This window comes from Xenopus laevis, chromosome 1L (assembly GCF_017654675.1).
Source record: "Xenopus laevis strain J_2021 chromosome 1L, Xenopus_laevis_v10.1, whole genome shotgun sequence".
Classification (NCBI taxonomy): Eukaryota; Metazoa; Chordata; class Amphibia; order Anura; family Pipidae; genus Xenopus; species Xenopus laevis.
Window position 1 is genome coordinate 78,330,825 of NC_054371.1, and position 15,006 is coordinate 78,345,830.

A 15,006-nucleotide genomic window follows, 5' to 3' on the forward strand; every position below is an offset into this window, starting at 1 on the left:
TTGTATTGTATTATTTTAAGTATTGAGTCAAAGGATTTTTTAAAAAGACAGTACTTCAATTATCAAATGGTCGAATGATTCCCAAAAATTTACTTTGAAATTCGAATATTTTTGGATTCGAACTATTCACTCGAGCTTAGTAAATCTGCCCCTATATGTCCCTTGTAGTTATTCTATAAACTGTTAACCAACATATAAGTATCAATTATCATATAATTAATCATACTATAATTCTACTCATATAATTCTAATCATGTGTATGTGTCTTAAGTGCATGACACTATCTATCCAAAAGTCAGAATCATAGAAAGGTGCACACACTGTAATCGCAAAATGCCATTTATACTCTGGCAGGTATCTGGGGAATGGTTGAAGCACCAGAAAAACAATATTTTTATATTTGGAGTGGAAAGGTAGGAAATTGATAAATTTTCTATCCAAAACATAGGGGCAATAACATGCTTACATAAACCTATCTGATGTTTTGTTTATAACAGATGTTTATTGCTAGAAATATCTACAAAGCTAAATTGCCACCGGCTATATACAAGGGAATAGTTTATTCAGAAAGAAATTTTCTCTTCTTCGATTGTAGAAATAACGATTGCACAGCTGTGAAAAAGAAATTATACAAATAAGCTGTATCATGTGGGCCAAATTCAGGAAGAGAGAGAGGAATGGAAAGCATTTTGATTTTATACTTGCCACTTGGGATTTTCAGAGCAATTGTAAGAGGCAAGAAAGATCTGAAATCACCTTCTGTATAATATAATGCTCCTCGTCTATAAATCTAACATACAGAAAGCAATTAGAGGAAAGGGATGGTCTCATTATAAGGAAGCCTTTGGTTCTCTTGATACTAATTATTTCAAAAGGGGGGGGGTTGAATGGCAGTAATAGTAAAAAGAAAGCAATTTCATCTAATTGAATTAATTTGGCAGAACATATTTTCAAAACAAGCCCCATTGAATTTCTTCATTTTGAACGGAGACATATAGTGCCCCTTTAAGTTTGACTTAAAATTAACTGAACTGCAAACTTGTTTTTTAAGCTACAGTATTAAAAGATTAAGAATACCCTTTTAGAAACTATATTTATCCAGCCACTTACACCTAGGGGCAGATTATCGAAGTTAAAAAAACGGCGAATTCAAAAAGACCAATCGAATGGAGGTCGGAGTTTTTTGGGGTCAAAGTGGGCCGAATTCGGCCTACTTCAAATCGTACGATTGTACTTCGAATCGTACTTTGATCGTACTTCGATTTGAAGCTTTTTTAACTTCAATCTCCCAAAATCCCCCAACTGCCTCCATACAGGTTGTAGGAGGTCCCCCATAGGCTAAAACATCACTTCGGCAGCTGTTAGGTGGCGAATGGTATAGAGTTCAAGCATTAAATATTTACACTTTAGGAGCAACATGATGCATAATTGTAGTGAATGAATTAACACCTTAAATACCAGCAGAACTGAGCTTTTCAGGAAGTGGCTTGAATATGTTAAATATCATCATGTGATCCTAAATATATACTGTACATGGCCTGGACTGCTTTTACCATAATATGTTTTATAAATTTAGTTTTTGTTTATTAGTTTTTCATTTTAATTCTTTGAGATAGCCTCAGCATTAAAGGATAAGTAAACCTTAAAAAAAACAGTTTTAGAGCTATTTATGTTTTCATTACCTGGCAATATAATGAATTTTGCAGCGACCACCTGGTCTTCTAACTGTACTGTTGGATATACAGTATATATATATATATATATATATATATATATATATATATATATTTATATATACTGTATATATTTATATATAAAAACCTTTTTACTGTAAGGGTATTTAAGGGGTATAATATAAAAAAAGGTGGTTCCATATGTCCTATTTAACCATCACATGCTGTATAGAAAAAAATAGCTGTCAACATTAATGGGGACAGTTTCATTTAAATGCTGAGTGTATGAACATTCGTAATGAAAGCAAGTTTCTTTTGCTTATGCTAAAAGTTTCCATTTGCCAACACAGAATTCAGAAATTTCTCTTACGTTTTGGTGGAACTGTGGCATACATTTTCTTTTCCTGTTCTCGTGGTTGAAACCCTGTAATTAAATTAAATGACATTTTTCATAAACACAAGGATGATAGTGTATAGGATAACCATGCTATTAAACATGAGAAAACACTGCAGTGGAGCCTGGGGCAGGTGTGTGCAGGCACCTGCTGTTGCAGCAAGGTTTGCCACCTGTCTGGTTTTTACCTGGACAGCCGGGTTTTCCTAATTTGGAAATCTGCGCAGGACTTATAACTAAATAATGCAATGATTGCTGAGTTATAACCCTGTCCCCTGATGACATAATCACACCCCTGAAATGTCACTAGCCAAGCCTCTGATGTCATCCACCCTTTCCCAATGTCATCCACTCGACCCATGGACTCCCATTCCATAAAACGTGGCAACACTAGATCCAAGAGACACTTAAAGGTCAATTCAGTAAAGGACAAGGAATGTTAAAATCAATGGAGGGTGCCAAAAGTTTGGAACCCCTCAGTGATTATAATATTTTAACTGATACCCCAGGCCTGTGCTCCTGGGGGGGGGAGTGTAAGGTGTAGGCAAATTATGTTAGGTAAATACTGTTCAGCCACCAAGTGGTTCTGTTGGGTTGGGGCATCACATCCGCTTTGGCCCATGAAAATTGGATAGTGTATGACACCAAGGAGCCTGAGGTAGACCATGGTTGGATAGTAGCATGATTTGGTTTGAGCTGTAGTAGTAAGTAAAATTTGTTGGAGCTCACTGCAGGTGGTGAGAGTCAGCAGCAGGCTAGATAGTTAAGCAGTTGAGGCTCCAATGAGGAGAGAAAGAGGGAAAAGTGTTCTAATGGTACCTCACCCAGATCCAGTGGAAAAGGAACTTTGTGAGATAGGGCCTAGTATCTCGAATACAAGGCTGACCCCTGCTCTAAAAGCCTGGAATGATACAGCATTTCTGACTTGAAGGAAGAAGTCGGGAAGGTAGGCAGCAGTCTAGAGGCCAGTAGCTTGGAGAACCCTAACTTTCCAGGTGTGTTAAGGTAACCTGGAAAGTATTAATGTGGAATGGGCTAGTGGCTGCCAATAAACTGTTCCTGAGTGCAGAGATGGCATTGTGTGAACCTACTGTGACTGTGGGGTGCTACTTGGCCACGTTACAATATTTTCCATAGCTAATTACTGGACCTTGTTACTATTGGGTCAAAGACATAACAGGGTGAGTGGCTGCAAAAGAGTTTTCCATTACCAGCCAATAATCCCTACCCATGACCCCATTGAGATCAGAGCACACACCCTAGGACTATGCCATGAACCAGCCGTCATTGTGTAAAGCCAGTCACATGTGCATACATTTATTTTTATCCAGTTCGCTTTGTTTATATTAGCTCTGTATGTGGCACCAAAAAGAATCGATTTGGAGAATCAACTCATCAAATGTGACACTTTAACACATTTTATGTATGTAGCTCTGTAAATGTAAGTTTTACAAAGGCACAGAATGGTGCTATAAATATGGCATCTGTGTAGCCAGTTCCATAAATACTACATTAGTGGTATATTGCCAGTTCTTCTTACTTGGAGGAAAGCTGTACACATTTTTATCCTCGTCTTTTAGTTGCAACCCTGAAATGAAATAAAATGTCTTTACTCCAAGCAGTTCATAATTATTGTGAAAATATTGAGTGCTTTCTATTTTTAAGGGGTTGTTCACCTCTGTGTTATTATGATGTAGAGAGTGATATCCTGACACATTTTGCAACTGATGTTAATTTTTTTTAGTTATTTTACTTTTTGTTTACCATCTCTCCAGTTTGGAGTTTTAGCAGCTATCTGGTTGCTAGGGTCCAAATGGCAGTTTTTAAAAAGACATCGATTAGTGGTAAAAACATCTTTTTCACGTTTTCAATTGTAGCTTTTCAGAAATGAAAAATTCACCTATAGACCTGAATTGCACAATGCTCATTTTCTAAATCAAGTTGTTATTTTTTAATGGTGTTCTAGTTCAGCTCTACCATAGGGAAAAAAAGAAAGTCGCCTGCTATAAGCTTGTTTGTCAAAGGCAGAAAATTGTTAGTAACTATAATTCAAGGACCTCCCTTTTAGAATTTCTGCCCCTGAGTTGAATTCTTTAATTCTGTATTGTTGAAACAGATCCTTACCTTGTGGCATGCCAGTTCCATATATCTTCTTCTCTTCTTGCTTTTGTTTAAACACTACATTAAAAAAATAGGATCAATAAATGGAATGAAATACTTGCTTCTCAGATTATACCGCAAAGAGTTTAATGCAAATACACAGTACTTGGAAAAACCACCAGAAAAGTTATTTTCTCTTTTGTTTACTCAATTTAGAGGAAAGATATAGGAAACTATAAAAGTAGTGTTTACTGTTGTTAACTGTTTATCTAAATCTGTCCTGTTTCAATTGAATATATGATGGAAGACAACTCCCTCTATTTAATATAATCTGCACTTAAAGTAGTAGTTTACATTTGCACTTAAAGTAGTAGTTTACATTTGCACTTAAAGTAGTAGTTTACATTTGCACTTAAAGTAGTAGTTTACATTTGGAAATAGAGAGGCTTGCTTTTGTAACCAAAGGTTGAATATTTCCTTATCAGAGAACACAGAGAAATAACTATTTAGCCACAGTTGATGCTTGAATTGCTTTAATGACGCTTCTAAAATAATTGCAAGAAATATTTCTTCCATTTACATACTTTCTGTTAATCTGTTCAGTGCATATAATAAAATATAAAGAAAATAGGATATTATAGCTCAGCCTCTCATACAGGAGGCGAAGGATATTAAGCCCATTTGTAGTCTATATATACAGTACTGTTACTGGAAAAACATATTTTTTAAATGCAGGTCCAGTATGTGCCTAAAGCGGGAGTATGGCAGACGGGTTATCTATAGGGCATACAAGCCAATCTGCTGTCTTCCTGAATGCATGTGCACAGGATCAGCTAGTCAATGCACACACAGCAAATTTCAGTGTGGAAACACTAATGTATATTTTATTATTTTTGTGCTTTCTCACATGCTAAAAGTAGGGATGCACCAGGATTCGGTTCGGGATTTGGCCAGGATTCGGCCTTTTTCAGCAGGATTCTGATTCGGCCGAATCATTCTCCCCAGCCGATCCGAATCCTAATTTGCATATGCAAATTAGGGTGGGGAGGGAAATTGCGTGACTTTTTGTCACAAAACAAGGAAGTAAAAAAAAAATCCCATTCCCACCCCTAATTTGCATATGCAAATTAGGATTCGGTTCTGTATTCACCCCAATCCGTCGCGAAGGATTCAGGGGTTCATCCCTAGCTAAAAGGGCATCCAACCCTTTCTTGAAACCATCTAATGGATTTGTCAGTACAACCACTGGCAGAAAACTTCACAGATCTCCAAGGTTGGACTTAGCCCCCCTGCCCAAATCTGCTCCCACCTACCTGCCACTCGGCACTCCTTCATCTTTGTGGGCTGGAGAGGGAGGTGGATAGAGGAGGGATACAGGCTGCTGGCGATGGGGACCTGAAGTTGGTGGAGGGGGGCCTGGGCCCCTGATGTGGCAGCCCCGGTGGGCCCAGACCCCTAGTCTGACACTGCAGCTTTCACTGTGAAAACTGTTTTTACACCTTAAGATAAAACCTCCTGTCTTCTAATCTCAACAGATACTCTGATGTCTTCTAATAGGACACACTGGTAAGTAATGCATCAGAAAGCTTATTATATGATCCCAGAGCTGTTAACTTTTTAAGAGGTGCTGTTGGGGGATTTGTAAAAAATTTCTGGGTTTGTGACATCACCAGTCACGTGCAGAAACGCAGCTGAAGTCACCAAAACTACTCTGCACATGAACGCTTCACTTCGCAGAATTCACTGAAATGTTCTGTGTATGTACACACCGGATATTTGTCTGCTAATCATTACAAATTGTCTGAAATATGGAGAATGCATCCGGGGGACTGAGTGGAAAATCTGGAAGCTCCTGAAAAAATTGGGGGAATTGACAGCTTTGTGATCCCCTTATTTATGTATCCCTCTTAAACATCTCTGCTGTAAACAATCCAAGTCTTCCTCAATATCTGAGACCTTCTATATCAGCTTATTGGCTCTTTGGACTTTGGGTTTTCTCTATTTCTTCTTGGACTTTGGATTTTCTATATATCTGGTCCTTGTTGTCGCTGAGTAGCATTGCTTACTGCAGCTATGCTTGTTATTCACAAGTACCCCAAGATATATCAAGGTTTTTTTTTTAAGGTGCAGATTTTTTTAGTATAACTACACAAACTAAAGGCTAAAGGAAGTATTGCTTTTATGTCCAATGTTTAAATACCCAATATATTTTACATGTTGCTTCTTAAAAAAGGCTTTTCAAAAAAAGCTTGGAAATGGCATAACCTCAGTTAAGAAGGAGGTGGTTAATATTTGGTACAGAAGTTAGAATTGAATACAGAAGGGCTCCCCTAACATCAGACAATCAGTTTTGCACAATGCTATACTAGTGTGAGCAGTTATTCCATTCCCCTACAAGTTAGGATGGGAAATTGTGATGCTATGGCACTAACAAATCAATAAATAGTGCGGCACCCACCTTTACACATGAGCAATTTGTGTTTTAGCTGGGATGGAATGATAAAGAAAAGAGAATGATGACTACTGAGTTTATGGATGTTATGTGTCTATATTTGAACCGTTTTGGCATTCAGACAAGAAATGTGAATTCAGTTGTTTTTTTATTTGCATCTAGTTTTCCAGTGTGCTGTCTTATTCTAAGCACCCTTTCTCTTCTTTGTGGCTTTATTTTTCTCTAGAAGAAAGTGTACTCTTGAATTATACATATTTCAAACCATGAGAGGAAGTGAATTCATTTATAAAAGATACATGTTTTTTTTTTTGTTTACAGCTTGAGGAGTTTTCTATCTTGTGCCAATGCAACACACATTCCTCTGGTGAGAAAAGATGGGCATTATCATAATCCAAACAGTTTTAATATCTATATAGAGTTTTAATGGGGCTTTTTGAGCAAAGGGACCAATAATAATAAAACAGGATTCCATTTGCAGGTAATAAGACTGACCACTAAAGGAGATGCCTGCCTAAAAATTATTTTTTTCTTTGCTTAAGGAAAGAAAATGTCATTCAAAGCCACTTTCCAATAATTGTTAATTAAAAATATTAAGTGATCTCAAAGTTGTTGGCTAAACTGCAACCAAAGCCAGACTACACAAACAGGACTCCAGCCAAAACTCCACTTCCCACAATGCCTTGCACATTTCTGTTTTTTCTCTTTTGTAGGTCTGTTAATCATAGAACATGCAAAGCACTATGGATATTGGAGTATTGGCTTGAGGAAAGCTCCACAAAGTATACGTTGTTGCAATGGTATGAGTAGTGAGGGGACAGAGAGATACTGTTTTAGATTTACAAATAACTGAACATATTTAACTACATTAGATAGTTGCTTACAATTCCATTTTCTTTTTGCCATGCCAGGACAATAATGTTCTAGCATCTACAGGATTATCCTTGAGCACCAAGTTATCCTTTTTCTCCAGGTCAAAGAGATAAATTTAATCAGAGGAGGTTTTTGTAAATCAGTGGTGTATTTGTCCCTTTGCAAGGCAATACTGCAGGAAGTTAATAACTGTTAAATGCTCTTTGGAGGTATGATCAAAGAAAAGGAACAGTGCATAGCATTATACTCAAAGTGGATTATCTGCCAATCCATTGTGGGTCCCATAACATGTATTTCTAAATATAACTACATGTTTTCTACCCCCAGTGGTATGGGTTTTTTTTGTATCTTTTGCTATTTTGTATGCTCTGATCATCCCATGGTCTTTGGTTAATTATTGAATACTAAAAAAAGACTTACCTTGCAATTTATTTTTGCACCATCTGTCATGCCGTGTGATTTAAACATAAATCATTTCCTAGTATTATTGCAAACCAAAAAGTGATGAAAATTTAATGGCCGAGTCTTTCTACCAAAGTGCTTTTTGATGTTTACCCATTTTTGCCCATGCATGCGGTTTTGCAATACAGTCATTTGATAAATATGTGTAAGAGGAATTGCTTTAGCTTTTAAAGAAGTCAGGGTGTCAATCAATTACTGCTGCTTTGACCTGTCAATGCATAAATGTACATTAAGTGGAAATTATCTCTGGGAAGCACAGATTTCAAGTCTAGTCTACCATGCACAGTAAAATGCCTTGCTTTAATAGTGGTAGTAAGTAAGCAAGTAAGTAAGCACTGACAGAAAAAGCATCTGCCTATTAGTATGCATATGGGTGGATTCCAGTTTAAAAATGCACACTTGACAGATGGAAACCATTCCTGTCAGTCCTTACTACCACTGGGTGGATCAGAGCACATTGGTATTTTACTTGGCTGTGCTTTTCTGCCAGCAGAGAGAACAGAACGTATACCATTATATATTATCATACTGCTACCTTGGTCGCTTCCCACTTTAGTGCACTTTTGTTATAGATTGATATATTGTAACAATTAGGGGCATATTTATCAAGTTTCTAAAAACTCCCATAAATTCGAAATTCTAAAAAAAAACGAAATTTGGGTGAATAGGATCGACCTGCAAACTTGAATCGATTTTGATTCGAGTTTTTTTCACCAAAAAAAATTGAATCGAATTTTGACTATTTCCTAGTCGAATTACACTAAAATAAACTCGAAATTCGAATGAAAAAATTCAAATTTTCAATTCGACCCTTGATAAATCTGCCACTTACTATGCACCAGAGAGCTATAGTACTATAGGTAAGCAGTATTTTATTACCTATGGGTAATGAGTTCAAAGTAACAGAGGTAATGGAATAAAAAGTGCAAAGTTTGCATAGGTGCAGTAACCCAAAATAGCCAATCAAATGTTTGTTTTTAAACAGTTGTCCAGTCAATGCTACCTGGTCATTTGCAGTGATTGGTAACCAGACGAGTAGCAAACTTTGCACCTTTTAAAGAATATGAATCTTAAAAAAGAGTTGAGGTCAAAGCAACTCTGTTATCCTCACTGATTCATTTGTGCTTAGATTTAGACTTCATTGTGGGAAAAGATATCATGCATAGGTTTCCAAGGTATTTTTGGAGACAGCTCAGAGGTCTGGTAAAGTAATAGTGCGGACTGCAGGGCATGTTGAAAAAAAATGATCTGGAACTAAGACACAAATGTTGTGTTGACATCATATGGCATCATATGACACCAGAGCATCATTCATATGGAGTAACATGGTGGGCACAGTGAGCTACTTGAGATAAAGGGCCAGGTTTAATTCACTGAGAAAAAGTTATCTCATGGTTTAAGTCATGGACGAGATTCAATTTGAGGAGAAAAAAACTTTTCTCCAAATTCAGTTCCAGTTTTTTCCTCATAGATTTCAATAGAGTTGTCACGTGATAAACCTTGAGATAAATTAATCTGAATTGAATTGCCTCTCAGATTGAATTTCATCCCTGACACGTGATAAAGCCCTTTCTCACTGAATTACATCTGGACCTTCATGTGATAAACCATGAGATAAGTTTTTCTAAATTGAATTGCATCTCAAATCGATTCTCGTCCATGAGTTTTCATGTGATCTTTTTTTAAACTTTTTTTCAGGCCCAAAGTTGGTTATGTCTGTCTATTTTTTATCAGAAGGCATGGCATTTCTATTGTCAGATATGCAATGAAGAATTTACAGTGAGAAAATGAAAGATGTAGGGGGTTATTTACTAAACTCCGAATGCAATGATTTTTTTTTTTTTAAATAAAATTGGACTTTTAACAAATTTTTCAGCATTTATTAAACCCCGAGGATGGAAAAGTCTGAATCAGAAAATCTGGCATCTCAGACCTGTCGAGGTTGCATATAAGTCAATGGGAGAAGGCCCAATGATTTTTTGATGTGCGCTAGGTTTCAGGCAATATCCTGATGTTTTCTTAGTTGTGGCGTGAAAATAACGAAAAAAAATCTCGAAAATCGAATGAAAAAGTCTGAAGAATTTGTGAAAATCTGATTTTTTCCCGCAAAGCAAATTTTGGGAAAATGTAATAATGAATAAGCATAAAAAACCCGAGCAAATTTGATCAGAGTTGGTAGCAGAAAATATTGAGATAAATTCGGACTTTGATAAATAACCCCCATAGAATTCAGGGCAAACTGGCTGCTGTAGTTTAGTAATAAAACATTTTACCCACTAAGGATACAAGAAGATTATAAGCGAACCAGGACACCTACTAATCTTAAAGCTTTTCTTTAAATCACTTCTTGTAAGTATGATCACCTGCTAAACTCACTTGGAAATCGGATTGTGGGCTTTTGTGGAACTACAACTAGACTTCACGGGTGCAATTTCTACTTTTCAATACCCTTTGTTTATAGGGGATTGTATTTAACAGAATGCATATGTATTAAGTTGGCATGCAACAAAAAATGAGCGTGTGAATTTAGCACTTAGACAAATAATATAGTGTAGTACTTAAAGGAGAAGGAAAGGTTAAAACAAAGTAAGCCTTATCAGAAAGGTCCATCTAAATATACCAGTAAACCCCCAAAGTAATGTTGCTCTGAGTCCCCTGTCAAAAGAAACACGGCATTTCTTTCCTTCTATTGTGTACACATGGGCTTCTGTATCAGACTTCCTGCCTTCGCCTTAAACCTCATTGCCCTGGGCAAGAGCATGCTCAGTTTGCTCCTCTCCCCCCACCCCTCCCTTCTCTACTGTAATCTGAGCCAAGAGCAGGGAGAGACTCAGGCAGGAAGTGATGTCACACCACATTAATACTGCAGCTCCTATCCTAAACAAACAGAGAGTTTCTAGAGCTTTTTACTCAGGTATAGTAAAACATTCTACAGAATAATTATAGCATTCTAGCTTGCACTATTGCAGCTCATCTATTGGCAATAAAATGCCTCTGTAGCTTTCCTTCTCCTTTAAGAATAAAATGTCCACATATACTCTAAAAGTTGTTCTGTTTTTTTCCCCCTTAATGGTTTTTACCTTTGAGGTATACAGCAATCCTATCTTGAAAAGTGCTGCAGTAGTGCGATTCAAGTAAGATCTGCATTTTTAGCAAATCAGAAAATACACAGGTTACTGTTTTTGATAATCCAGAAAGTGCTCAACTTGCTATTTTGGAGTCAGAAGGGGGTTATTTTCTTCTTTAAATAAACATTAAGGATGGTCCATATTTACTTTGCCTTCTTCTGGTTCAGCTACAGACTAAACAGTAATTATGTGGGCATGGGGTTGGCCATGGTGTTTTTAGCTTCAGTATGTTATTTTGTTTCTATTTCTGAAACATCAGATTTAGCTAAAACTACCCAACCACTGAATTCTAAAACCTCAAACTGTATATTTAGGGAAATCACTGCATAGTAAATGGTTTGTAAACTCAAATATAAACTTTTTGCATAATAGAAAGCACATTTATTATAATAAACAACTTTCCAATATCCATTCATTTGATAGTAATTTTAAATTTCTTTGTAAATGTAATTGCAAACGAACGCAGTATTCATCAGTCCTTAGCTGTTATCCGCACTGCTGTTCCTGGCTACATTTATTATTGAAACAGTTTAGCAGTAGTCACCTTCTCTTGAGCCAAGACCAATTCCCACAATGCTTTTAAGCTGATATAGTGGCCCCATTTGTGTGCTGTTTACTTTGTTTGGATGGGTAAAGTACTTTCTGTAGATATGTGAAGTGTGTAAAATGCAAGTGATGCATATATTCAGGACAAAAAATGCATAGTTACATATCTTGAAAGGGAAACTTCACTGGACTGTCATAGTATGAATAAACATTATTTGTTAGGCACATCCATCCAGTTAAATATTTTATCCAAATGACATCTACCTAACTTTTATCTGATACAGAAGAACTAATAAATCTCATCTGTAATTATTTCTAGTTTGCTTCTTAAATGGGGTTGGAAATGGGCATAAACTATCCTATTGGGTTCATATTAGTAACCTTGTATTTTCATCCTTGCTAAGAAGACTCTCAAAGCTTTCTTGAACCCATCTAATGCAGTGATTCCCAACCAGTAGCACGTGAGTAACATATTGCTCTCCAACCCCTTGAATGTTGCTCCCAGTGGCCTCAAAGCAGGGGCTTATTTTTGAATTCCAGGCTCGGTTGTATAAAAACCAGGTACACTGCTGAACAGAGCCTCAATGTAGGTTTACAATCCACATAGGGGCTACCAAATGGCCAATCACAGCACTTAATTGTCACCCCAAGAACATTTTTCATGCTGGTGTTGCTCCCCAACTCCTTTTACTTCTGCATGTTGCTCACAGGTTCAAAAGGTTGGGGATCCCTGATCTATGTATCTACTAGTAGAACTGCTTCAGGGAGAGAATTCCAAAAAGTTATATCTCTTGCTGTCAAAAAAGTCTGTAGAGTTTATAAAATGGATTAAAATACAATTAAGGGTAGGTGTTATTGGCAGATATACATGACAGATTACCTTGAGAAATGTATGACGGTTCATTTTCTGGAGCTGGAACATCTACACGAGGTGCTGGGGCTGGAGCTCTGTGGATAATAAAAGATTTTTTCTCTCTTTTGGGCTCTTCTGTAGATTCCATAGGAAGTTCAATGTATAAGCTGTCGTCATCGCTGTACACTAAGCTATATGGATCTTCTTCATAATAAATGTATTCCATTTCATCAATGCGCTCATCCAGCCATATGTTCGGATTGGTGCTTTCTTTCGTTTGTCTTGCTAAACAATGATAAATAGTACTGTTGTGGTTTTCATAAGCAACCAAATGTATACACAATATATACAAACACACATTCATATTCTTAGTTCAGTGTATGTTCTTTCACGCTAAAAATAAACTCTTATTTTTCAGTTTCCACTAAGCTCATATTATGATTACCTCTTAGCCAGGGACTTGACAGAATTCTACTATGGACAATCTCCAACTGCTTCTCCAGTCTGATGAATATTCTCTTTTGGCAAGTTATTGTGTTCCATGTTAATTCACTTTTCTTATGCACTTGTCATCATTAACCATAATTATTATGCCCCACTGACTCTTTATTAGGGGTCTCTCATTTGGTAGGGGAGGATATATAGCAGTAAAATACTTACTCTACTTACTGAAGGAGTTACTATTAAGCTACACATAGGCGAAGATTTATCAAGGGTCGAATTTCGAGCTTATGGAAGGTTCTAAAAACTCCCATAAACTCGAAATTAAAAAAAAAAACAATTGAAATTTATTAAAAAATTTGAATTTTTTGAATTCGGGTGAATAGGGAGTTTCACAGGAAAAAAAATTAGATTTTCAAAAATCCACCAAAAAAAAGTTTTTTCAAAAAAGATTGTAGGTTCCCCCATTGGCTAAAACACCAATTCGGCAGGTTTTAGATGGTGAATAGTCGAATAAGAATTCTTAAAGGGACAGTACATGATAAATTTGCTAGAGGAAATAAGACCCTAGCAACCAGATAGCTGCTGAAATACAAAACTGAAGAGTTGCTGAGCAAAAGCTAAAAAAATTAAAAATCCCCCCAAAAAATTAAAGCCAGTTGCAAACTGCCTTAGAATATCAATGTCTATGTCATTTTAAATTTTTATTTAAAGGTGAACTATCCCTTTAACATGAGCATTTTTAGCATTAACTGAAGGTATTATCCATCTAAAGCATATGAACATTTTGAATGGAAGATACTAATGATGCAGTTATTGTTTTACCCTTTGTTACCTTGTGCAAAGTGTGAGGAACATTCTTCTGCTGAATGTAATGAGAGATCAGGCGGCTGGTTGGTATGCTGACTGAAGCACTGCTGTCCACTTTGTGGCTCTTTTTTCATGGGTTCAAAAACAATATACAAATCATCATCAGTAGTAGCTGTAATACATGGTTCCTCTTCATCTTCTTTAACATTGCCTCCTTCACAAACGTGCTCATTGAATGCATATTCCTTGTTGTTGCCTTCCTCTTTTTCTGTAATTAGTTAACAATATGATCAGCTTTATACATTTTTGGAATTTTTTGGAGATCCACTTCATATTTCACAGAATTTCAGTAAAAATCTTGTTATGGGGTGGCTACCAACAGAAGACTTTCCACTGGAGTACTTGATATATGGATTTGATATATGAATTTAAATCATTTTTTTCACCCCATAATTCTTCATTATTCCCTACCTATGAGCATGATGTTTTTTTTATGAAACACAATTGGGCACTTGCTGTATTACAGGTATAGGATCTGTTATCCAGAATGCTCTGGACCTGGAGTTTTCTGGATAATAGATCTTACTGTATAATGGATCACCATGCCTTACTTCTGATAAAGATAATTTAAACATTAAATAAACTCAATTGGATTGTTTTGCCATCATTATGGATTCATTAGTTACCATCATTTTATTCAATCATTTTTAAAAATTAGAATTATTCACTTAGAATATGAGAGATGGCATTCCCATAGTTCACTTTTGTTATTGTATTAAAGTGCCCCCAAGCCACTCAACTATCCTGCCAATTAAATTGTCATGCGTCAGTATCACTTTAATCCAGTGAATTGCTGTAAAATTAAAAAAAAAAAGATTCTATTTGTTTGTTTGTAATAATACAACAAAATTGGATACTTTACAAGTAATACTGTACTCAATTATAGAGAGGGATATTCTCAAATATGAATCCCCCAGCTACTACACTTTCATTATTTAAGTAATTTAAATAATAGGTTTTAATATTGTGTTATAGCGTGGCTGTAAAATTTAATTTCCTTCTTAACGTCTCCTTTCTTGGCATACATTATGTAATCATATTAAAATAGAATAAAACATTTTAATCATCATCCGTTATATAAATGCAGATCTGAAATGCACACGTTGCTTGCAAATAATTTAATATGTATGAAAAGAAAACACAAAAGTTAAAGGTTAGAGAAAAGCAAATGGCAAGCTTTGAAATTCAGTGGTTTGTTGCCAGTCTGAAAATTTGCA

General features: G+C 36.1%; 1 protein-coding gene across 1 annotated transcript in view; it reads right to left on the reverse strand.

Moving 5' to 3' along the window:
- Positions 1–15,006, reverse strand: part of LOC108719622 (B-cell scaffold protein with ankyrin repeats) — a 171,656-nt gene that overhangs the window by 15,494 nt on the left and 141,156 nt on the right. Inside the window, exons 13-17 of the mRNA XM_041590688.1 lie at positions 13,755–13,997; positions 12,506–12,763; positions 4,192–4,245; positions 3,608–3,655; positions 2,044–2,097 (exon numbers count right to left, since the gene is read on the reverse strand). Of these exons, the coding sequence (XP_041446622.1) occupies positions 2,044–2,097; positions 3,608–3,655; positions 4,192–4,245; positions 12,506–12,763; positions 13,755–13,997 (657 nt within the window). The remainder of the gene's footprint in view (positions 1–2,043; positions 2,098–3,607; positions 3,656–4,191; positions 4,246–12,505; positions 12,764–13,754; positions 13,998–15,006) is intronic.